At 48.6% G+C, this 25,470-nt stretch overlaps 2 protein-coding genes across 3 annotated transcripts; one reads left to right on the top strand and one right to left on the bottom strand.

The window, feature by feature from the left end:
• Positions 1-485: 485 nt before the first annotated feature.
• Ankrd34a (ankyrin repeat domain 34A) lies at positions 486-4,678 on the bottom strand. Of its 2 annotated transcripts, none has more exons than XM_085835648.1 (2): positions 4,596-4,678; positions 486-3,642 (listed from the first exon to the last, which is right to left on the bottom strand). In XM_085835648.1, the coding sequence occupies exon 2, from the start codon at positions 3,524-3,526 to the stop codon at positions 2,039-2,041; it is 1,488 nt and encodes a 495-aa protein (XP_085691774.1). In that variant the 5' UTR covers positions 3,527-3,642; positions 4,596-4,678; the 3' UTR covers positions 486-2,038. The 2 variants fall into 2 exon arrangements, with proteins under 2 accessions (XP_085691774.1, XP_021014816.1); XM_021159157.3 differs by lacking the exon at positions 4,596-4,678 and adding an exon at positions 4,206-4,529.
• Positions 4,679-6,598: 1,920 nt separating this feature from the next.
• Positions 6,599-22,031, top strand: Polr3gl (RNA polymerase III subunit GL). The gene is given in 9 exon segments (XM_021158545.3): positions 6,599-6,697; positions 17,556-17,724; positions 18,026-18,155; positions 18,929-18,997; positions 19,325-19,381; positions 19,731-19,804; positions 19,911-20,024; positions 21,290-21,362; positions 21,365-22,031. Coding segments are annotated over 8 exon segments (675 nt in total). The 5' UTR covers positions 6,599-6,697; positions 17,556-17,598; the 3' UTR covers positions 21,397-22,031.
• The last annotated feature ends 3,439 nt before the right edge of the window (positions 22,032-25,470 follow it).

A 25,470-nucleotide genomic window follows, 5' to 3' on the forward strand; every position in this document is an offset into this window, starting at 1 on the left:
AAAGGGGTGGGCTCCTGAGCCACCTTAGGCAAATGATTGAGGAAGGCGGAGGCTCGGGAACCAATTGAATAAAGAAAAGGCTAAATCGTCTAAGAGAGAGAGCTTCAGAGCATCTTTGGGAATCCTGTGGTAAGCGATAGAAATCCGGCCAGACCCCTGGGGCGGGGCTTGAAGGAAAAATAGGCCTGGATGCAAGGCTGGATAGAACTGTAGCTGGAGAGGTTTCTTAAGGAACATTTGTCTGATCACTTTACTTTCTAGATGTAGATGAGGTTCAGAGAAGTGATGTGACTCGTCTTTAAGTTCATACACAATTGGTGGTGGAGTGAAAACTGAGTATTAGTGCTGACTTTAGTGAGAATATTCTATGTAGTACACTTGAGTGCACTGCCTTATTTAATAGCTGCCAAGTACAAACCAGGTTTTATTTTACAAACAAGAAAAGTCATGCTCAGGAAGATTAGATACATGAAATGGCTAGATGGCAAGGGAGATTCAGACATTAAGTGTTTTAATCCAAATAGTTTCCTTTTTACACTATTTACATTCAGGAATGGTTTTCTGACTTCAGCCACTCACTAAGGGAGACAGAGAACGTAGAATGTGTTTATCACTGTACAGAAAGAGTGAGCTAGAATACATGCAGAAACCTATCAAACAGAGAAATTCAGGACATAGATGGAAAGGGTGCTTGGTCCAGGTAAGTCTGTGTTCCAACAGTTGTTCCCAGCAGACATCCGTGCACACAAGCTGTGACACCCTTTTGTTGACTGACCACTCCTTTTCTCCTTAGGTGAAGTTACTAGTCCCACCTCCTCTCCTACGGTTGGCTAAGAGACCTGGGACTATGGAGGTTAGAAGAAAATGAATAAAGGCACACCTGGTGAAATGAAATTAAACCCTGCATTTAAAACAACAACAAAACCTGTGTGATCAAGATGTAGGAAGTAGCATCTGCTTATGGAGAAGAGGGGCAGTAAGAATCTTAAATCATTAAGCATGGGGAGGCTAGGGGGGAGGCCCACCAAATGCCTTAAAACCTCAGAATACAGGGCCCATTTGCCTTTTCTTCTACAACCACTACTGGTCAGTTGGTCTCCTGGAAAGAAGGTAGCTGCAGCCTCTAGATTGGCTCCCTGAGTAGTTGTGACTGTAAGCCTCACCCTCCCATGCCCTCTCTCTTCAGCCCCCTCCCAGCCCACACCTTCAGGCAGCAGTGACGAAACAGACTTCTGAACACATTTATTTGACATGTCAAGTGGTAAGAGGACTGACTTAGGCTTGCTCCCCACTTCTACCTGTGGGGGGTTGTTCATAAGCTCAGACACACAGAAGAGCAACTTTGAGCCCATGACCTACCCCTGGGGTAAACGACAATCTGGAGTGGTATATGTGTTGGGGGGGGGGCACAGGGAGGGAATAAAAAGCAGGAAACTGAGAAGTGGAGAGCATGGAAGGCAGCAACAGAAGTGAGATTGGGAGCTGCTTCGGGAACCCCAAGAACAGTGAAGAAGACATCCTGAAAAGCGGATGGGAGCAGGGTGTGAACAAGGAGCCAGGCATGAAGAAGCAAGGCCTGCAGAATGGGGTGAGATAGTCATGAAGAGAAAGCAGACTGTGCGAGGGGATGCTAAGCCACGCTGCAGGGCACACAGGGAAAGCAAGGGTTCTTCAGGAGGGGCAAAGATACAGGAGACCAACCATGAGTGGGGGCTCCCTGCTGCTTCGGAACAAATGTGAGTCTGGGACCCTAGCACAAGTGGTCCTCTGTTGGTGTGCTGTGCCTATGGGTCCCCAAGTAATCCCATGTACTTGTGACATGACCAGGGCACGATTGCGTGGGTCTACACACCCGGTAAACACAGTATTTATCCTTCTCGTTAGTAAGTGTACTGTACTTGTGGACAGACACATGCTTACCCATGTGTGCGTGCACAGTGCCAGGAGCACATGCAAGAGATCCCGTGTCCGAGGTATCAGCTGGTTCTCCCTCTATCAGGGTACTGACCCTCCCCCTCCTTGGCGCCCCTCATTTCCTTCAGCGCCCGGGTTCCCCAGGCCCGCCTAGACTCTGAAACCCCCCTAGCAGGCGAATCTGCTCAGTCTGCATGGAGTGGCGTCTCACCAACTTGCGCTTGGTCCTGGGAGACCCAGGTGCCCCAGAGGATGGAGGGGCAGGCAGTGAGGGTGCCCGACCTCCGGGTTGGGGACGAATGTCGGGGATGGGAGGGTGGGGACTGACGTTGAGAGGAGGCAAGAAACCCGGTCGTGTTTGCGAGATGTGGTCCAGGAGCAAGGTCCCGGATCCCCTTCTTTCTAACAGCCCTGGACTCCGCCTCCGTCCGCTCAGCGGGGATACAGCCCCTGGCAGACTTTCCTGGGACTGGCGTGGGGAGGAAATTGAGCCCGCTGGAGGGAGGGTCAGCGGAGAGGCGCTGTATCGCCGGCGCTCCAGGGATAACCGGCTGGACTCGGGGGAGTCAGGGCAAAAATGTCCAGGGGTGTCGAGCTCCACTGGCTCCATGCGGCTCAGTTTTTGCCTTAGCCCTGAAGGAAGACCAGACTCCTGAGCCTCGGGCGCAGTGTTTCGGCGCGAGAGAGGACCCCCACCCGTCACTTTCTCCGCCCATGGGGGCGGGTCCTCCGGGCCTTCGGTGCTGTGACGCCGAGAAAGACGCGGTCTCCCGGTCAGGGTCAAGCCATTGAATTCAGCAGCCAGACGCTCCAAACCGGGCCTCCCTTCTGCAGGAGGGACCGGTTGAGGAGGAGCCACAAGGCCCCAGGGCTCGGAATTGAGCCTTTTGAGTGGTTTTGGAGGATGCCGAGGTGGCTTGGGGAGAGGCTCGGAAGGGGAAGGGTCATCAGGGGGCTTGGGAAGAGGAAATTCAAAAATGTCTCTTTTCTCCTCTTCTTCCTGGGCGCGAGGGGATAACAACCCGCGTCCTCCTCCTGCAGTCTGCAGTTGGACTTCTGAAGGCGATGTGCAGACCCCTGGACTAGGAGGAGCGGGTGCAGGGTCCTCTACCCCCGGGGACGGTGGGGAGTTAAGATACTGCCTGGTCTTCTTGGTGCCCGAGGGCGAGGTATCCGTGGTTATGATGATGACCTCCGTGCCCTTGGCCTTGCAGGCGTCCAGCAGTGTGGCAAGGGTCTCGCGGTCCCCCCGGTCCAGGGCGTGGACAAGCGCCGAGGCGCCAGCGTGGTCTCGAACTGAGGGGTCTGCGCCGTGGGCAAGGAGCAGAGAGGCCACTGCGGCTCCCCCACCCCCGGCGCAAGCATGCATCAGCGCGGTACGTCCTAAACGGTCTGCGATGTTGGGATCCGCGCCTTGCTCCAAGAGATAGCGTACCATGCGCGCCTTGTTCTGAGGGTCGTCGTAACGGGCCCTACAGGCCGCCATTAGCGCAGTCTCCCCCTGGGCATCACCCTCATTCACGTAGGCTCCTCCCTCCAGAAGCAAACGGGCCAAGCGTAGCTTACCCTGTCCCACAGCCCGAAGAAGAGCGTGGCCCTCGGTGTGCAGCATAGCTGCGGCTCGAGCAAAAACACCGATGGAGCCGGGACTGGGACCTGCCGAAGATATCTAGGAGTATGGGGGTGGTGGTTGGGAGAGGCCTAAAGTCTCGGTAGTGAAGCCTATCCCTGTGAAAGAGAGAGAGAGAGAGAGAGCTCATTGACAGGCTCAGCAGGGAAACTGAGGCACCGATGAACGCACCTGATGTATGACGGGGGAGGGGGTAAGTGCACAGTCTTTTCTTTTGACTTCTGTCTTTGAGCGGTCCCATCCCCCCCCCCCCGCACACTCATGCCAAAGGAGGTGGGAAGGGTGCACCACCCGCACTGAAGGATGAGAGCTCGTGCATATACGTACATGCACGCGCACAGATATTCCCACCCCCCACTCGCACCCCACGGCTTATCAGACCTTTCCAACATCCCCCTTTTCTTATCCACACTTGGAATCCCCCTCTCTAGGATACTGAACGCCACCCACCCACACACATGCACCCGTACAGTCATACACATATTTCTATTCCTAACCTCTTTTAGATTGCCACATCCCCAAAAACTGAGGGGGGGGGGAGAAGCAGATTGCAATTGGGACCTAAAGGAGTGGAGGAAGAAGTGGGGTTTCTTTTGCCTTTGCTATGTTCCCCATTGCTCCTTGTTCTTCCCCCTCCCAGCCTGTACCCCCAAATAGATACCTGAATGTCCGCATAATCTCTGCCTGGCCAGGATTGAGGCCGGGGCCATGGGGGCCTCTGGGTTGGAGGAGCCGGGTACCTGGGGGCCCACATGGCGTGGGGGGGTACCCGGATTCCCTTGGTGTCAGTATCTGCGCCCCAGCGCTGGATCCTGGTCCCTCCTCCCGGTGCGCCCCGGGCACAGCGCCGGCTCCGGAGGAGAGAAGGGGGGCGGAGCTCTTCTGTGCTATTTATAGCCCAGTCTCTGCGGGTGGGGGCGTCCGGCACCAAGCCGCTCCCCACCCCCATGCGCACACATATAAACCTATAAACCCCTAAGGGGGAAAAAAGCACCTAGCGCCTCCAATCTTGACTTCCCATTCTTATCCCACCTCCCCAGCCCAAACAAACCTAAGCGCTCCTTAGGGGACTCTCCCACGACCCATTCAGGAACCATCCAGATTCTTCGTTGATCTTCAACAGATCTCCATGAGCTTCGGTATGCCAGACCTGACTGCCACACACGGCATATGGCACACTGCAGAAGGGTGTAGGGAGGCGGTTGGGATCTGCAGCGGCGTCCACACAGAGCAGAGAGGCAGGAGATGTGGCTCCCTTCCCGTAGTTTAAATATCAGGGAAAGTATAGTCTGGAATCAGACAGCAGTCTATCCCCGCTGCAACCCTTTCAAACATCACACACCATAGAGACACTTGGATCTCATTTCCCTTGGGTCCCATTAGGAATGTAAGGAAGGTGGTTTTCCCAGGGAATTTTTAGGGCAAGGGGCCGTCCCAAATTCCCTCTTTACAATATTTTAAGGGGTGTGCATAGGAGGTAGAAAAAGGCAGAGTGATGACCGGACCCTGTTGCACAGATGCGTTCATTACATCTCTACTCCCTTAGACTCATTCTTCCCTCTCCCTTGAAGGTCCCTGCCTGAATCACTTGTCTCTTCCTATCTGTTGCTCACTGCCTCTGCCTCTCTGTGCCACCTGCCCTGTCTCCATGGTTACCAAGGCTTCCATCTGCATAGTTTAGCGATGAGTTTGTGTCCAGCTGGAAGGTACCAAGGAAAGTGGGGGCATCGGATGGGTATTAAGGGTTTGGAAAGCTCACCGAGGATCCTAGAGGACTCAAATGGTGGACGCCACCAGGTACAGATACAAAAAGTCTCGTTCCTGGGAAAGGAGGAGAAGCAGCCGGAGGGAAATCACCCACTTTTACTAGCTATTGATGTGTGCCGAGAGCTGAGCATACATACATCATCTCCCACCTTCACAACTCATATGAGGGGGGCACTATTGTCTTCCTGCAACAAATGATAATGAGGTTAAGCAAGTTCCCCCAAAGCGCTACCGCTATGTTTTTATACTATTCCAAAAACGGAGTATGTGTCATCCACACGCAACTTCCCAGTCTAGAGGCCATTTTCTCTGACCTCTGTCATATTCTTGTTGACTGACTCCTAGTTTTACATCCATCCTGAAGTATTTCCCTTTACTTCTACTCTGTAAAAGAATGACTCTTTCTATTCTGCCCTCTTCCCTTGAAGGGGCTTGAAGGGCAGTGGAAAGTGCAGAAAGAAAAAACCCACTGGGTTCTTGTCTTCTCTCCCCAATTACTGCTCTGGTCCCAAGCGCCCTTCTCTCCCTCACTTCTCAGACACCGCAACAATCTGCATTTGGGGCCTGAGTTTGGTAGCAGAGTCAAGAATATCAAGAGTTCAAGGCCAGCCTAGACTGGGTAGCCAGACCCTGCCTTTAGAAAAAAAAAATCTTTTAAAGATTATTTATTGGTAGTGCTGGTGACTGAGGAAGAATAATAAAGAGGGACTGTGTGTGTGTGTGAGATGGTGGTGTGTGTGTGTGTGTGATGGCCTATATATAAAGGAAGAATAATAAAGAGGGAGTGTGTGTGTGAGAGATGGTGGTGGTGGTGGTGTGTGTGTGTGTGTGTGTGTGTGTGTGTGTGTGATGGTGATGTGTGGTGGTGGTGGTGGTGGTGGTGGTGGTGGTGGTGGTGGTGGTGGTGTGTGTGTGTGTGTGTGTGTGTGTGTGATGGCCTAAGCCAGAAGAGGGCGCTGGAGTCCGGTAGTTGGGAACCTCCTGGTGTGTTTCTGGGAACTCCTGCAGGCACAGCTGTTAACAGATGAGCAATCTGGTTTCTCTAACCCATGGCTACATTTCCCAGCAGCGGTTCTCCTCTTCTGGCTCTGCCACGTGTCTGGATGAGCTCTGAGTAGCAGGTCATCTTAGCCGTCTTGTTCGGTCTGGGCTAAAGAGGTGAATTCTGCAGCCCCAGGTCTCAGCGCGCGCCACTTCCCAAGCCTTAGTTCCGGTTAAGCTCGCTCCCTCCTCCTTCCCTCCTCGCCCGCCTCCGCTCTCGTCGATTGGTCAGGAAAACCCACCAATGGAGAGCTCGGGGAGGCGGGCCTAGAACGAGGGCTGGAAGAAGAAAAGCAAATTTCAAGTTGGCGGCTGCGTGGGCCCTGAGTGGGGGAGGGACGGCAGGTAAGGCTTCGACCTGGTGGCTCTGACCCGGTTTGGTTCGGTACTTCCCGAATTAGTCCCTCGGCGCCAACAGCGACGTAGATAACGCTTTCTGTCAGCCTGTTGGATCAGCCCCCTTCTAAATCCCTCCCCTTTTTCCCGGGCTCTCACTGATGTCTTGACTGTATGCCGGAGACAGCTTGCTGTCGCGCCTGGGGACAGATATTAAAGCAGGAGAGGAAGGTTCATTCTTGTAGCTCAGACTCTTCTATGGTATCAGCTTCTCCCGCACCCATTAACGTAACATTAGCCCCCTGTCAAGAGCCTGACAGATTATTACCTTATTATTATTACCTATCAAGTCAACTGAACCGCTACCCTTTACCCACCACTTTCCTAGACCACCGTGAAGAATTTATTGATCCCCGACCTGACAATGTCCGATTATCACTATTGGAATCTCTTTAATTTTTAAAATTACATTATTTGTGTGTGTGGGGGGGTACGTACAAGCCATGGCTTGCGCAAGGAGGTCAGAGGACAACTTGAGCTAGTCAGCCTGTTTCCTGTACACTTGGCAACAAGAGTATTTACCATCTCACGAGGCTGACTTTTTCCATCCCTCCCATGCTTTTATCGGCAGACTCTTGCTATGTAGCTTATACTGGCCTCCAGTTTGCATTCCCCCTGCCACAGTACCCCCGGTGTTAGGATTGCATGTTCTCTTTCACACTTTCTATTCTATGAACGGAAGGTTTGGTGGGACAGATTGGGGTACTTAATACATTGTGTTCAATAAGCGTTAATCGAGTGGAATTGATTTGTGGGAACCAGTGCTCTTGTCAAGGAGGACAAACTTAAACTCCTGATATAATTAGGGAGCAATAAAAGACAACATATTATATAATTAGGGGTCTTTGAATTGGTGGTTTATTGCATTAATGTTTTATAGTTATTCTCAGACCAGAGAAGGAAAACAACAAAAAGAGCCAGAAGGGAGTCTTTGTGACTCACAGAGTCTGTAGACAATGTTCAAACGACAGATATTTACTGAGACCCTACTACACACCAGACACAGTGCTAGACAACAGGGATCACAGCGAACCCTCTGGTAACATCTATTCAATAAATTGTTGTTTAGTATGTGGGAAAATATTTTTGAAACCAGTTCTTTCTATGCAGGGCAAACAGGCTGGCCTCCAACTTATGATCCTCTTGCCTCAGCCTTTCTGGGATAACAGGCTTGTACCACTACACCCCAAATAAGCTTTTTTCTTTTAAATTGAGAAACGTGAATCTGGTCTTACAAATGCTGAGCATTCATTCTGCCCCTGAGCTACACCCCTTGCTCTGAAACAGCATCTTTAGGAAGAGAACTCACTAGCTCTTTTCAGGTCGGTCCACTATTTCACTTTTTCCTTTGTATTTATTCAACTTAAACTTATTTATTATTAGTGGGCCTGGGTGGAGTGTGTACCATGGTGCATATGTGGAGGTTAGAGGAAAGAAGTATATTCTACAGGCTGGCCCCAAACTCACCATGGAGCCAAAGATGAATTCAAATTTCTGAATGACAGGCTTGGCCCAAGGCTTTCTGCTAAGCAAGTTTGTTGTTGTTGTTGCTTCTGAGGGTTTGCTTATCTTCTTTAACTGGGGATTGAATTGAGGACCTCGTGATTTGCTAAGTAGGGGTTCTACCACTGAGCTCTAGCACCCACTAGTCCTCTGAATTCTTGTGTGTGGGCGTTTTGTCTGCATGTGAGTCTTTGTACCACTTGTGTGCTTGAAACCCTCAGAAGGCAGAGAAGGGTGTTGGATTCCCTGGGACGGGTTACAGACAGCTGTGAGTCACTGTGTGGGTCCCGGGGAATCGTCTGGGAGAGCAGCCAGTGCTCTGAGCCACTGAACCATTCTCCAGATTTCCCCTGCGTTCTTGAAAACGAAGCATCCTTTTTACTTGTTAATTGTAGGATATACATTTATTCCACACAACTTTCAAACACATAGTAATATAAGAGTGTGCATTATTTCATAGCCCTAAGGTAATAATGATTGTAATTAGTATTTTACAACTTTAAACTTTATTGTTATTTTATGTACTTGTACACTGGTGCCACGGCATGCATGTCAGCGTCAGAGGACAGCTTTGTAAGGTTATGTCTCCCTTGTACCTTACGTGGTTCCAGGGATGGGACTCAGGTTCTTGGACTGGCACTGAATTTATCTGCTGAGCCATCTTGCCTGCCCCTGATACTAGTATTTAGACATATGTACTCTCAGTTTATTCTGTATATATGCATAACTTTTTGTTTTATAAGTAAATAGAGCCACACTATAAATTCAATTTTGTATCAAGAATGAAAACATTAAAAAACAACAACAGATAAATATGACTTTATATTGTATTCTCCTTCACCCCTAAACACTCCATATTATTAACCTCCTCCCTTGAAAATGGCTTGTTTGGGGTTTTTTTGTTATTTGTTCTGGGTTTCGTTGTTGTTGTTGGGTTTTGCTTTTTTAAAGATGCACTTATTATATTTATGTGAGTACACTGTAGCTGTTTTTCAGACACCCGAAGAGGGCATCAGATCCTATTACAGATGGTTGTGAGCCACCATGTGGTTGCTGGGAGTTGAACTCAGGACCTCTGGAAGAGCACTGACTGCTCTTAACCCCTGAGCCATCTCTCCAGCCCATTGTTTTGTTTTGGTTTGGTTTTTGGTTTTTCAAGACAGGATTTCTCTGTGTAGCCTTGGCTGTCCTGGAACTGGCTCTGTAGACCAGGTTGGCCTGGAACTCTAGATTTCTGTCTGCTTCTGCCTCCTGAGTACTGGGATTAAAGGCACCCTGAACCACTGTCAGGCTGTTTTTGGTTTGTGGTTTTTATCATCTATTATTAGACCACTTATGTCATTTCAGAATTTGTTGTTTGAAACAAGGTTTCACTATGTAGCCCAGGCTGACCTGGAACTTCATAGATACCTCAGACTGACCACTTTCTGTCTGCCTTAGCCTCCTTGAGGTGTGAGTCACCATGTCTAGTTTATTTCAGAACTTTTGCTGCCACAAATAGCTCGTTAGCAAACATTGTGATACTTTTATTGCAGAATATGTGACTATTTAGGATAGATTTTTAACAGTAGGATTTGTAGATTAAGAATAAAAACCCAACCTGCTAGTGGTGGTGCGCGCCTTTAATCCCAGCACTTGGGAGGCAGAGGCAGGTGGATTTCTGAGTTTGAGGCCAGCCTGGTCTACAGAGTGAGTTCCAGGACAGCCAGGGCTACACAGAGAAACTCTGTCTCGGAAAAAAAAACAAAAAACCCAAACAAACAAACAAAAACAAACAAACAAACAACAACAACAAACAACTCAAGAGATTCTTTAGTCTTCCCTTGGAGGTGTGCTTCTGTTTTAGTTGGCTTCCTATTGTTAAGGTAAAACACTAGGAAAGCCTTTGTTAAGGGAGGGTTTATTTGGTTTACACTTCCCAGTCAGTCTTTGATAAGGGAAGCAGAGGCAGGAACCTGAAGGCAGGAACTGAAGCAGAGGCCATGGAGGAGATGGAGGAGAGCTGCTGACTGACTGCTCTTTAGTGCTTTCTCAGCTTCTTTTCCAGACAGAGCAAGACTGTCTGCTCAGTGGTGGCACCCCTCACAGCAGACTGTGCCCTCCCACACCAATCATTCATCAAGAAAATGCCCCACAAACTTGCCCACAGGCCCATCTGATGGAGTCATTTTCCCAATTAAGGTTCCTTCTTCCCAGATGGCCCTTGCTTGCATCAGTTTGACAGAAAGCTACCCAGCACAGCCAATGTCCATCTGAAGGAAATCTCACCACAGCCTGATTATAATTGTTTAACTTTCTGTTAGTTCCTTATTAGGTAGAAAAATGGTTTTATCAGGCCAGGGAGATTGCTCAATCCATAATACCTGGGTTCATTTCCATGGAACCTATGTTAAAGCAGGGCAGATGTGGAGGCCTGAGCTGTCATTCCAGCACTCCTATGGTGAGATGGGAGGTGGAGACTTGGCGTTGGGGGGGGTGGGGGGTGGTATACTAGAGAAGCTCTCAGGCCAGCTGTGGCAAGCAAGAAAGAGCTCGCCTGTAAAACCAACCAGGAGGTGAAGACCAACACTCAAAGTTGTCCTCTGACCTCCACAAACGTCAAACACTCGAACATGGGTGAATTATACACACACACATACACAGGTAAAAGTAACTTTTATTCACCTGAATAATTGTTGTCTCAGAGGTGTACTGCCTCTGTCTGCTATCTAGGGCTAGTCCTGGAAGCTTCTAGCCTGCCACTCAATTAGACATCACTCTCAAACATGGGTGCTTCCTTCTACAAACTAAGCTTACCTTCACTGTTTGGGATTAAAGATGAGTTCTAAAGTTGTGGCCACACAGCCAGAGGGGTTAGAGGTGTATAAGGGCTGAGCCACCCCCTAACTGGAAACAGGTTCAAAAGCCTGTAACATATATACATACATACACACATACATGCATATATACAATTATATTTTTTAAAAGCAGAGGCTCAGTGATTGGAGGGTATACTGTTCTCATTTCTATTTCCCAGCACCCATCTGCAAGTGCAGCTGCAGGGGACCTCAGGCCTCCACATGCAACTCACATGCAACACCCACAAACACACAATACACATGGTCTGTAATTAAAATGAATATAAAATTTGAAAGAAGGAAAGAGACCAAGTATGGTTTTAACTCTAGCACTTGGATGGCAGAAGCAGGCAGATCTCTGAGTCTGAGGCCAGCCTGGTCTACATAGTGAGTTCTAGGACAGCCAGCACTATGTAGAGAGCCTGTCTCAAATAACTAACTAACTAACTAACTAACTAAATATTTTAAAGTAGCTTTATCAACCATTCTTTTGTCAATTTTCTGTTCATATTCTTTGTCATTTTTTGTTGTTGTCTATCTGGTTTGAGTCAGCGTTTTCCTATGTACCCGTATGCAGAACAGGCTGGCTTTGAACTCACAGAGATCTGCCTGCCTTTGCCACAAGTGCTAGGATTAAAGGCAATAGACGCCGTGTCCAGCCTTTGTTCTTTTTGTTTTATTTATTTACTTATTGACAGATAGTAGCTTAGGCTTGTCTAGAGTTTGCAGTCCCCCGTCTCCGTTTTTCTGGAGCTGGAATTACAGGCATGTTCCACATGCCCCTCTTACTTGCTGTTTTTTCCCCTCTAGTGTTAGGGATTGGTCCTGGGGGCTTGCTCCTCTTGGGGAAGGGCTCTGTCATGGAGCCACATCTCCAGCTATCATCTCTCCTGGGGGGAGAGGATGGTTTTCTCCCATTTAGATCTCCAAGAGTTCTGACACAGGACTGACTTCTTAACTTATTAGAAATAGAGGACCAGAGTGCCCATGGCCGGTCTCCATCACCTCCTCAAGGGGCCTCATTCGTGCTCTTAGTTAGAAGCTCACAGGTCTGCCAGAATATAAATTCCATGCAGGAGGCACCAGGGGTGCACAGGAGTCTCGTTATTGTTTAGTTTTGTCCATTTTACTCTCAGCTTTATCCACAGCATTCAGCATTGGTGTGGTTGTTTGAATGAGCACGGCTCCCCAGAGACTCATCTATTTGGAGGCTTTGTCCCCAGCTGGTGGAACTGTTTGGGAAGGATAGGGGAGGTGTGGCCTTGTTGCAGGAGGTGTGCCACTGGGGGTGGGCTTTGAGGTTTCCAAAGCCCTCATTGTTCCTGGTTAGCTAGTGCTTTCTCTGCCTCATGCCTGTGGATGAGGTGTGAGCTCTTAGCTATGCTTCTGTGCAGTGCCTTCCTGCTGCGTCCCTGCCATGATAGTCATAGACTCATCCTCCGAAACTGTAAGCCCCCAATAAACTCTTCTAGGAGTTTCCCTGGTCATGGTGTCTTTGGGAAGGAATTTAAAAGTAACTAAGGCAATAGGTTTATTATTACTCCCATTCTAAAGACAAAGAAGAAACCAAAGTTTATGTAGCTAGGAAATGACAGAACTGAGACTTTTTGGTTGGTTGGTTGGCTGGCTGCCTGGCTGGCTGGCTGGCTGGTTGGTTGACTGCTTGGTTTCAGTGTTTTGAGCCAGGAACCCATGTTGCCCAAGGTGGCCTGGAACTCACTATGTCGCCTCTCCTGATCCTGACCCAGGTCAGCCTGCTTTCACCTCTCACGTGATCACAGGCAGGTTGTGCTCCCTCTCCTAGCTCCGCCTTCCTTAAGCTTCAGGAATCTGTTGGTGGTTTTTTGTATGTTGTGTTGAAACACGCCCGTTAGTAGCTTCTACAGTGCAAAGGAGGCATAAGTGGGCACATCTGTCCTGTGAGCGCTGGAGTGTGGGCAGATCACAGTGCACAGGTGAGCCCTGGGGAGGAGTGATGGTAACAGGAGCAGATCTGGCTCACGTTATGGGAGACTTCAGATGCCCTCCAGGATCTCCTCTTACTGTTTTTATGAGTGTATGTTAATTACATAGCAGCGGATTCTATTATGACATTTTCATAGATGGACGTCAATTATCTATGTTAAGTGTATTTCTTTTTTCTTTCTTTTTTGTTTTTGTTTTCATTTTGTTTTGTGTTTCAAGACACGGTTTCTCTGTAGCCCTGGATGTCCTAGAACTAGCTCTGTAGAGCAGGCTGGTCTCAAACTCACAGAGCTCTACCTACTTCTGCCTCTTGGGTGCTGGGATAAAAGGCATGTGTCACCACTGCCTGCCCCCGCCCCCTCGAGCGCACGCGCGTGCATATGCATGCATGCACAACAACACACACATGTGTGGTCACACACACATACATACTGTGGGATCACGCCCAGTCTTTGACTGACTGAGTGCAGTTTATCACAGGTGCTGTGAGTTCAAGGGTTCAGCCCTGTCCGTCCTCCTGTGGAGTGGGTGAGAAAGATATCCTATGTACAGCTTGACAACCAACAGTGATGTCTATACCTTGACCAGTCTTCAGAGTCACTGCTGCCTGTAACAGAAGGAAGCTCTGCTCACCAAAGCTGACAGCAGCACCCGCCCAGAATTTAGAACCCTGTGTTTATTTAGAAGGCCTCTTACAGAGTTCCAGCGGTAGCTTTCCACCTTGGTCCTTGGTCCTTTGATCTCTGTAGCCAAGAGCTTTTGAGTGTACAGTGTCATTTGTTATAATGGAAAATGGATTCATTACAGATTCTCAAGCTGAGAAGGGAAGACCAGTGCCATTTAGTGTCTGCCCACCCCCTAATGCCCAAGTTAGATAGGGTTCACCATCTCTCGGTCTGCATCTCTGGTGGTCAGGTGTGTGATGTGGGAGTCTGTGATGTTGGTTAGAGTCGGCTAAGCTCCAAGCTCGTGGCCTTTTTCTTAGCTCCTGGTTGCTCTGTGTCAGAGCAGCTGGCTTCTGCACAGTTGGAGCAGTGGGGAAGAAACCTAAGCCAGCTGTTTTTTTTTTATATATGTGAGTACACTGTCGCTGTCTTCAGACACACCAGAAGAGGGCATCAGATCCCATTACAGGTGGTTGTGAGCCACCATGTGCTTGCTGGGAATTGAACTCAGGAGCCATTTCTCCAGCCCAACATTTTCTCTCTCAATGGCAATTTTTCCCTTCTATTTTATTTTTATAATAGTAGTTAGACTCCTAACTCCTCAGATACCATCTTCTTCCTGCTAGAGATTATTAATCTTATATATGATTTTGTATATGAGATATGTAATATATTTACATTTAGTTCAATTTTTAAACTTTTACTTTATGAGAGAGAGAGAGAAAGAATCCTCTAAGTCCTCTGACCTCATCTGTCCCCTCCCCCACCTTATTGAGGCAAGGGTCTCTAACCCCTGAGCAGTGAATGTCAGGCTAGTTAGCCTCTAAACTCCCAGTGATTCTCCGTTTTCTGTTTCCCATCAGTTCTATGGATCAAACACAGGTTGTCAGCTTGCATGCCAAAGGGCCTTTGCTTGCTGAGACATGCCATTGGACCCCCTAGTTAAAATTTTAAGTCAATAATTTTATTTATTGGCTGGTCATGTTGGCATGTATCTGTAATCTTAGAACTTGGGAGGTAGAGGAGGCAGGGGGATCACAAGTTTAGAACTTTGTGTGTAGCCCAGGCTAGCCCTAGACTCCTTGGCTTGGCCGTTCTCTTTCCTCAGCACCATGAGGGCTGGGATTACAGGCTAAAGGCACAATGTGTACGTAATAATTTTCTCTTATTATAAAAAAGTATTGATATAGGAAAAATTAATACACAAACAGGAAGAAAGGAAACTACCATGAAGGTCTGTCGCCTGGAAGAAAACCACGTGACAGGGCTGGGCTTGTAGTTTGGTGACCAAAATAATGAGACAACATTTAAAAAAAATAGGTTTACAGAAAACCTGAGCAGATAGTCCCAGAGTCCCCACACGTCCCTGCACACAGTTCCCTTCATTAATGCTGTGTATCACTATAATTTGTTTCCTATAATTAGTGAACCACCAGTGATACACTGTTATATCTCAAGGCTCATTTTCCACTCAGATTTCTTCACTTTTTATATAATGGCCTTTTCATGTGTCATGATCCTATCCAAAATACCACAGCACATTCTGCCTCATCTCCTTGGGCTCCTCTGGGCTTGGACAGTTTCTCTGTGTCTTATTTTTTTGAAGTGAACTGATCAGGCGTACTGTAGGCTATCCCTTTGTTGGAAGCTGTTTCTTCAGTGACTCGTGTAGACTCAGGAGGCTTGATCATGATGATCACAGAGGTACAGGCATCATTTTGGATCTGGGACAGGCATGGAAGTCTGCACTTGGAAACTGAGACAGGAGAAATAAGTGTTCAAGGATAGCCTGGGCTCCATGAGACCTTGTCAAGGAAGGATGAAAGGAAGGGAGAAAGACGGAAGGAGGCACATGCCCCTGCAGTCTCTGCACCTCCAGACCAGAGACGACAGATTAAAAAAAGGTCACGCTCATTGTCTGCTGCACAGTTAGTTTCAGGTCTACTGGGTTACTTGAGACCCCGAATCAACAAAACAAGAGAGGAAACAAATATGTCAGTGTTCATTAAGAATACATATTGTCCAGAGTGAGTTCCAGGACAGCCAGGACTACAGAGAGAAAGCCTATCTCAAAAACAAACAAACAAACAAACAAAGAAAACCCACTCGAATTGTCCTTGTGAGTCTCTGCTATTGATGCTGATGTTGGTCACTGGCTACACTGATGTCCCTTAGAAGGTACCCCTACACTCCAACTTGTCAAAAACACGAGGAACAAAATTCCCACCCTTATGAATCAGGAATTATGTTCCTTTGCTGTTACATGGACTGTCTACATGCTTTGTTTATGTTTTAGCTTCGGCTATCTACACGGTTTATTTAGAATTCTGCATGAGACTTGTGTCTTTTCCTAGTCATTCATATTATGATGGACTCGTAGGCATTTACTTTGTACTTTGGGATTATAATCTAATATTAACTTATTTTATTTTATTGGGAGCTGAAGTGACGGTTCTGTGATTGAGAGCACTGATTGCTCTTCTAGGGGATCCAGGTTTGGTCCCAGCACCCACATCCGGCTGCTAACAACCATCTGTAACTCCAGTCTCAGGAGAAACAGTGCCCTCTTCTGGTCTTCATGGGCACTGCATTCAAATGGTGCCTGCCTGCCTGTCTGTCTATCTATCTTTTTGTCTGTCTGCCTGCAAAACACCCATACACATAAAATAAAAATAAATAAAGATCTCAAAAAATAAACAGATATGTCTGTTTTTAATTATGGGTCTGTGTGTATCGCTGTGTATACACATGAAGGCCAAAGGCACCAAACCCCCCTTCCTGGAGCTGGAGTTATAGTAAGCCCCCCATGTGAGTGATGGGAGTCAAAGTCGTGTCATCTGGAAGAGCAGTATCCCACCACTGAGACATCTCTCTAGCTGAATTGTTTTAATACTTTAAAATATTATTTACTTTTACTTATTTGTATGTGTACCGCTTATGTAAATGTGCATGGAGGCTGCGGCAGGTGTGGATTCTCCGGGAAGTAGAGTCACAGGCAGAGGGAACCACCTGATATGAGCAGAGGAACCAGACCCAGGTCCTCTGCAAGAGCATGGGATACTTTTAACCACCGAGCCATCTCTCATGTTTTAAAACATGTTTTAAAACATATTTTAAAAGTGTGTGCATGTGAGCGCAGATGCTCATGGAGGCGAGATAAGGGTATTAGATTCCCTGGAGCTGGGTTTACAGACGGCGTGAGACACCAGACACAAGTACTGGAACAAAACTCCATTCCTCTTCGAAAGCAATGCACATCTTAACCACTGAACAGTCTCTCCAGCTTTGTTTATCTTGAGACATGATCTTGCTATTTATCCCTCAGTGGCCTGGAACTCTATGTAGACCAGGCTAGCCTCAAACTGATAATCCTCTTGTCAAGTACAGGGCTCAGATTACAGGTTTGTGGTATCACTCCTAACTTAATGTTTTATTTATTTTTTAATTAATTAAGTAGTTATATTTTGTATTTATTTTGCTTTTTTTTTTTTTTTTTTGAGACAGATTTCTCTGTATAACCTTGGCTGTCCCAAAACTCATTCTGTAGTCCAGGCTGGCCTCAAACTCAAAGTAATGCCTTCCTCTGCCTCCCAAGTGCTGAAACTAAAGGTGTGTCCCTCCACTGCCTGGCACATCAAATTTTTAACTGTCACAGAAAAACGGATTGGAATGTAGCCCAAAGTAGAGTACTTGCCTAGCATGAGAAAAGCCCTGGGTTTGAACCGGGGCACAGAGGAAAACGTCACCTGCCATAGAACATCACATGATGTGCCCTGCAGCTTGGCTTCATGTCTCTTCTAGTACACTTCTTTATCTCTCTGTTTTTGTCTTTATTAGGTTTTTTCTCACTGGATCTCTGCATATCCAGGCCCCCTCCACCATGGCCAGCCGGGGTGGGGGCCGGGGCCGTGGCCGGGGCCAGTTGACCTTCAACATGGAGGCTGTGGGCATTGGGAAGGGTGATGCTTTGCCCCCACCCACTCTCCAGCCCTCTCCACTCTTTCCTGTGAGTGTCTCCCTTCCCTTCCTAAGCCTCCCATGTGAGCCCCCACTGAGCCGTGTGAGCACAGAGTCCTCCTGGCCCATCTTGAGCCATCCATCTATAGTCACACCTGCCCCACGGGCGGTGTTTTCCAGGCAAGGAAGTGTTTATCTTCACTCTTCATACCATCCACTCTCCAGCTCTCAGAATGCCCTCCTCCATCTTCTGGCCTTCCCAATCTTACTGAGAACACTGGATTTTACTTGGGGGAAAGGCCTTTTAAGGTTTTATTGTAGTGCTCCTGACTAACCACTGTACCCCTCAGCCCTTGGAGTTCCACCCAGTGCCTCTGCCAGCAGGAGAGGAGGGGGAGTATGTCCTGGCACTGAAGCAAGAGCTGCGTGGGGCCATGAGGCAGCTCCCCTACTTCATCCGGCCAGCCGTCCCCAAGAGAGGTCAGTAGAAAGGCTAGCATAAGGATTAGGGCCTTCTTCTATGGGCAGTGCCCATGCTAGCACACTCAGGGCCAGAGAGGCTCAGGAAGTTTACTGTCTAATGGAAAGAGCGTTAAATGTCCCTTCTGTGCCTGAAATGTATCACCTTATTGGAGATTTGAATTGAACCTTAATCTTGGGGCTGGTGGGACACTAAAGCATCAGAATCTTAGTTCAAATGGGGAAGTGGGGTACAAATGAATTTCCAGTTCATTAACTGGAGAGACCTTGATGCTGGGCCTCTGAGCACCCCACCTGTGCAAAGCCGTCACCCTTTCCCCAGTGAGAGCAGGAGACTGGAGACAGCGGGGCTGCTGGCAGGCTTGGGAGAATGGTTACTTGCCCTCCCTGAGAAGTATTGACAGTTGATGCTTTTCTACTGAGCCCCTGGGAGCTGAGGGCTCAAAGCTGGAAGAAGACTTGCCAAGCTAACCAGTTAGTGAGCGGGAGACAGAAGACTGAACCCTGGTTTTTATCCCAGGGTGTCCTGTCCAGTGAAGCTCACTGCTTCTCAGAAGAGGATTCTGGGCAAAGATAAGAGTAGCAACAAGGCAGGCTGGAGGAGAGGCAAGGCTGACCCGAGCTGACAGCTCTGGGCTCTGGGCTTAGAGTAAGGAGATTGATAGATAAGAGGGGCAGACCCTTAGGACAGATGTTCTAAGGTTAAAAACTCTTAACTCACGGGCTCTAATCCCCCCCACCCCCCACCCCCCACCCCCCCCACCCCCCCGCAGATGTGGAACGTTACTCAGACAAGTATCAGATGTCTGGGCCTATTGACAACGCCATCGATTGGAACCCTGGTAAGTGACTGGCCCCTCCTCTCCGAATGCCCTCCTTTCAGATTCTTTAGGTACCTCAAACTGTCACCTTCCTTTCCTGTACATCTAAAAACTAGAGTCTTAGATGTGCTCTGCAACACTCTCGGGTTCTACGTGGAAACCCTATTTTTAACAACAGTGCCCACCTCTCCAGAAGCATCTAGCCTACAATTTTATTCTGAAAAATCTTCAAACCAACCCCTTCCGTCCTTCCTTTTAAACACTCCCCTCCCCCTTAGCGCCAGCCATCACTCCCGGAAGCCCCCAGCCGGCCAGGGTCCTGCTGATTTTCACTCCCACTCTTCCCAGATTGGCGGCGACTCCCCAGCGAGCTCAAAATTCGAGTGCGGAAAGTACAGAAGGAGCGTGAGTGAATCTGCAGGAGGATGAGGGCTTGTCAGCCGGTGCCACAGGGACCACACGAGGGCAGCAGACCGCCACATTTGCTGCCGGAGACCACACGAGGGCAGCAGAGTGCCGTGTTTGCTGCAAGAGGGTGGAGTAGGCTCAGCTAGGATGGAGGGAGAGATGGCTCAGCTGATAGAGATGCCAGCCACCAATCCCCAGGACCCACATGTTGGAAGGAAGAACTCATTCTAACTTCCGCGTGTGTGTCACACACACACACGTACACACACACACACACACCAAATTTAAAACCCCAAAAGAAAGCTAGTAGATGTGCTAAGGCCTCACTTTTTGATCCTCCAAACAGGGACCACCATTATCCTTCCCAAGAGGCCCCCTAAGAGCACAGACGATAAGGAGGAGACGATACAGAAACTAGAGGTGAGGAGGAAGTGCGATAGACAGCTGGCCTCCCAGTCCCTTAGAGCCTCAGCTCTCCCCACGGTCTGTGAGTGTGAGTTTCTCTTCCTATTCATCCTCACATGAGACGCTAGAGAAGAAGGAGGAGGAAGTGACTTCAGAGGAGGATGAAGAGAAAGAAGAAGAGGAGGAGAAGGAAGAGGGGGAGGAAGAGGAGTACGATGAAGAGGAGCATGAGGAGGTGAAGGGGGCTCTGCTCCTCCCTATCCCGCCCCTCCTTTCTCCCTTACAAGTTGTGGGCTCACAGCTTTTTTTTTGTTTTTCTTTTCAAAATTTGTTGTTGTTGTTGTTTTATTTTTGGTTTTGGTTTTGAGACTGGGTCTCTGTTATGCAAGCCAGGCTGGCCAGGAACTCCCCAGAAACCCCCTGCTTCTATTTCCTGCTGTAGGAATTACATATGAGCATGCCTCCAGACTTAGCATACCAGACTCTGTGTGATTGCATACCAAGCATGTTCTGGTGCCTGAGGAGGCCTGAAGAAGGTCTCCGAACCCCTGAAACTGGGCGTTACCAGCAGGTGTGAGCTGCTCAGTTTAGGTGCTGGGATCTGAACTCCTCCGAAAGAGCAACAAAGGCCTTTAACATCCAAGCCATCTTTTATTACGTGTGTGTGTGTGTGTGTGTGCACATGCACACATGCATGTGCACATGTGTGTGCTTGCACCTGTCATGGCAAATGGGTGGAGGTCAGAAGACAACTTGCGAGAGTTGGCTTTCTCCTTTTCCCATGTGGGGTCTGGTTATATTGACCACAGGTCCTCTGGCTTAACAACAGAGGCCTTTTGTACTGAGCCATCTCACTAACCCTGGGCTCTCAACTCTTACACGGGAGACGTTCTCAGGGAGTTGCAGTGCCACCAAAAGCCTTTCTCCAGTTCATCTATCCCTGACCTATCCTCAAATCACATAACATGGCGGGTGATATGGCTCAGAGGGCAAAGGGGCTTGCTACCAAGCCTGATGATCTGAGCTCAGTCCCCAGAACCCACATAGTGGAAGGAAAGAACTGATCCCTGCAAGTTGTCCCCTGACTTCCACATGTACCCCAGGCACACTTGGACACACATATATAACATACATATACAGGCAAGCAAATAATTTAACTTGTATAACATGGAGCAGGAGTGAGGACTCTTGGTTAAGAGCGCATGCTGCTCTTCCATAGGACTTGAGCTCCACTCCCAGCATCCACATGGTGGCTCACAACCACTGGTGACTCCAGTTCCCCGGGCATCTGATGCCATTGTCTGGCCTCTGAGGGTTCCAGCACGAAAGCAGTATACACATACATGCAGTCAAAGCACCTATACGCATGAAAAGGAAAGAATGTATAACAGCAGGTAGAGGTGTCCCAGACCTCGAAAGGTGTGTGTGAGAAGAAAGAGCCTGGAAACAAAGAGAAGACTCTGATATCATCCCCGATCTCTGCTGCTTTTTACATTTCAGGAAACTGATTACATCATGTCATATTTTGACAATGGAGAGGACTTTGGAGGGGACAGCGATGACAATATGGATGAGGCCATATACTGAAAAACCTGGGCATAGACTGAAAACCTGGGCATAGACTGAAAACCTGGGCACAGACTGAAAACCTGGGCCCATATATCATTCTTGATTTGAGATACAGGAACTAAATATCCCTATTTACTTAGGGGTTTTCCTATTTTTCTTATTGACTTTTTTGTTTTGTTTTCTTTTGTTTTGGTTGGTTGGCTTGGTTTGTTTTTTCCAGAGAGGTCTCTCTGTACAGCCAGCCCTGGCTGTCCTGGAACTCACTCTGTAGACCAGGCTGGCCTCAAACTCAGTAATTTGCCTGCCTCTGCCTCCCAAGTGCTGGGATTAAAGGCGTGTGCCACCACTGCCCAGCTTTGTTATTGTTTTTTTGGGAGAAGATCTCATGTAGCTCAAGCTGGCCTGGAACTCAGTATGTAGCTGAGGCTGGCCTTGAACTTTGGACCCCCCTTCCACTTCCCAAGTCTTGGGATTACAGGGCTTCACCACCACAGCAGACTTACTAGCGTTTACTCCTGTTGAGGAAAAATTGGTCAGAATCCAGGTGGCCTGTGTGATCCCTGGGGGCTGTGATGCACAGCTGTTGACAGTTTAAGGGAGACTTGGGGTGGGAACAGTCAAGAGGAGTAAGGCCTGTTTTGTACTTTTAAATAAAATGTTTGTATCTGTCTAACAGAGTGATGTGTACTGGGAAAGGGTCGGAGGAAAGGCTGAAGGGGGTGTCCAGTCAAGCCATTCTTACACCCTGCCATACCCCCTTTCAGAGGACTGAATTTACAGCCATGCAAATGCTAAACGGGTGTTCTATCACTGAGCCATGTCCCCAGCTCTTTTTATATATTTACTTTAGAATTTTTAGACAGAGCTTTTGCTAAGTTGCCTAAGTTGGCCTTGAACTTAACCCTGTAGCTCAAACAGGCTTGAAACTGACTCAGCCTCCCAAGCTGTGGTCCCAGGTCTGTGCCACCAGTGTCAAACCTCTGCTTGTCCAGTGTGACACAGGTGTGTGTGTGTGTGTGTGTCACCGCCTTGACCTTTGACCTTTACTTCTTAGCTCTCCCGTGGAGGACATTCAGGAACTCATCTGCAATGCTGTCTGAAAGCAGCGCTGGGGAAAGTATAGGCTCGCCCACAGACTACCCTAGCCTTTGGCCTCCAGCAGCATAGGGACATGAGCCTGCATAGTCGGGCACATTCACCAGGACGCCAGCCCTCTCCTTTCTCACACTTGACCTTGACGGTGTCCTTATTTACAAAGAGTGATTGCAGCTATTTTTGGGCAGGGAGTCCAGAAAGCCAGGGGCCGGGAGAGGAGTGACTCACTGCTTTCAGCTTACGGTCTTCCAGGACCTGGAGAGCCCACTTTGAAAGGCATATTTAGGATCTCCCTAAATATACTGTTCTCTACAGACAGCGGGGTGTGGCTTGCAGCTTCTTCTTTTTTGTTGTTCTTTCCTTTGTGGAATTAAGTTAGCCTTTCTCACTCCACTTTGGGGAGGGGGTAGGCGGTGTTATCTTCCAGGAAGTAAGGAGGGTGGGGAGGAAGGGAGTGATTTAGGGACACTCACAGCTCTAAGAGAGGCTTCCTCGCCCACACAGCGCTCCCTTGGGTGAGGTCACTTCCCTGGCCTCTGATTGGCTTCTAAGGAAGCCTTCCTCGAGCTGATTGGTTGCATGCACTTGACATGCCACAGCCACGAGTAAGTTGCGTGTCCAGTATAGAAACAGTAAGGAGAACTGCACAGACATCTGCGGTGCTACCACGGGAGGCCCCACTGAGCATTTCATGGTCTAAAGATGGACTGTGCGAGAAGCGTCCAATAAGCTCCCCAATCACTTTTAGACAGGCCGACCGAATTTCCTACAGCATCGTGGGTTAGAGAACCGAAATCCAAGGTCAGGTATTTCTGACCCCATTGTACAGGGCAAAGAGGGGCTTAGACTCCGTGGAGGAAAAGCGCCTTCAAGGCCTCGTTTAAATGTGGTAGCAAGTGCTGGGATAGAAGCCCAGCCAAGAAAGCGGAGCTGGGAACAGGAATAGAAGCGAACATTCCAGAGATATTGAGCAATTTGTGGTGATTGATGTGTTCCTTTTCTAGCTCTCCGAGGTGAGGGGAGGGCGGGGCCAGGAGACTTGTCCCTGGGGTTTCCCACAGTTCCACTGCCAGCGACTGTAGCTAGGGAGGGAACAGCCGAAAACAAAGATCCTGAACGGTTTGGTTCTGTTTTGTTTACCTGTTGTCTTTTCCTACGTTGTCCCGCGCACACACAGTGGAGGGAAGACACCATCCTAACCCTCATTACTTAAGTCCAGGTCTATGCTGAGAGACACTGCCACAGGCTAGCCCACCTGATGCTCCTCTGGAAACTTTTTTTTTTTTTAACATTTCATTTATTTGGCCAAGGGTGTACAAAATGGCGTGTGTGGGGAACCCAGAGGACAGCTTGCTGGAGTCAGTACTCTCCTGCTGCCATACGGGTCTGGGGGCTCACATTCAAGGCTTGGAGGCAGGCACCGACTGAGCCACCTCACATCCCTGGGAACTTCTTGGTGGGACCAAAGATCCCGAACTAAAGGTGGTAAAGAAGGGCAGGACACTAACCCTCACCCATCTTTCCACAGTTCCGTCTCTTCACGTCCTCTTTCCCCTGGCGCAGGAGAAAGGAGGACAAAGGTTGGAATGACCACTTGGGATCAGTCATACTGCCTCAAAGACGAAGTGTCATAAACATCAGGTCATTCTTGGACTCTGCCCTGCCTGGACTCCTGCCTTCCCTGGCAGGTGACCTTGTTGGACAAAGCCAGTGACACGAGACACAACAGCTCCCCCAGATTCCTAATCGGTTCCAGGCATGAGCTAAACTATGTCCACTGACCTTTCCCCAACTTCCCACAAGCACTCACAAACAGGCAGAGGCTGGAGCCTGGGTCCAGCAGACAGGGTCAAAGCCGCTCTTCCTGGAGAGACAGGCAGCACAGCAGTTGAGGCCTTGCCTACTAATTTACATCAGACCTAGTCAGTGTTTGCCACCCAGGTACATCATACCCATTAGGAACAGTTCTTAATTGTCTAAATTGCTCTAGTGCCTGGGCTGCAGACTAGATTTTACAGCAGGAAAACCTGACCCATGTTCCACACCTACCCTCCCAGGCCTCACCTCCTTGGGCAGGACCCGTGAAATGGGGAGTCGGTGAACAGGCACGAGGACTCGTGTGGTTTAAGAGAGGACCAAATAGAGATCTGGATGCAGCAAGTTTAGGTTGAGAGTAGAGAACAAAGAAAACTGAAGGCCAGAAGGCAGGTGGACGGAGCAATTAGACACCGTGGTTTGGTAAGGGAAAGGTAGTTGGTCTCTGCAACTTACTTTTATGGTTGTTTGAACTTTGAAAGTAAAGAAGGGTGTGGGCTGGTAGAGAATAAAGCAGGGTGTGAACTGGGGGTGTAGCTCAGTAGTCAGAGCACTTGCCCAGCATACACAAAGTCCTAGACTTTATCCCCAACACCACAGAACTGAGCATAAAAGCGTATGCCTCTAACCCTTGGTTCTATGGAAAATTTGAGGCCAAGCTGGGGCACAGGAGACACTGTCTCAAAGGAAATAAGAGAAAAAGAAGCTGGGCGTAGTGGCGCATGCCTTTAATCCCAGCACTCGGGAGGCAGAGGCAGGCAGATTTCTGAGTTCGAGGCCACCCTGGTCTACAGAGTGAGTTCCAGGACAGCCAGGGCTATACAGAGAAACCCTGTCTCGAAAAACCAAAAAAAAAAAAAAAAAAAAGAAAGAAAGAAAGAAAAAGAAAAAAGAAAGAGAAATGAAGAAGCTAAGTCAAGGGGAACAATTGTCATCTCAGATAGGCAAAACATCACCCCAGGGCTTTGGTGTCTTTACTCCATAGTCTCGTACCCTTGGAACGTTGTGTCACGACCCCATGCTCAGTTTCTTCATATCTGATATATGAATCTGATACACGAGTTGTCTCCCGAGACCCCCTACTCCACAGTAGGGTTGGTGTAGACTCACTTGTAAAGGTAAAAACGGTACCGGGACTCCAGACATTTGCTTGGTCCAACAAGGTCACCTGCCAGTAAAAGCAGGAGTCCAGGCAGGGCGGA

Source organism: Mus caroli, unplaced genomic scaffold (assembly GCF_978045245.1).
Source record: "Mus caroli unplaced genomic scaffold, Mus_caroli_1 scaffold_3, whole genome shotgun sequence".
In the NCBI taxonomy this organism is placed as follows: Eukaryota; Metazoa; Chordata; class Mammalia; order Rodentia; family Muridae; genus Mus; species Mus caroli.

What these genes read in the sequence shown, in the direction of transcription:
- Ankrd34a (XM_085835648.1), bottom strand. Translation starts at nt 3,526, where the DNA reads ATGCTGCACACCGAGGGCCACGCTCTTCTTCGGGCTGTGGGACAGGGT.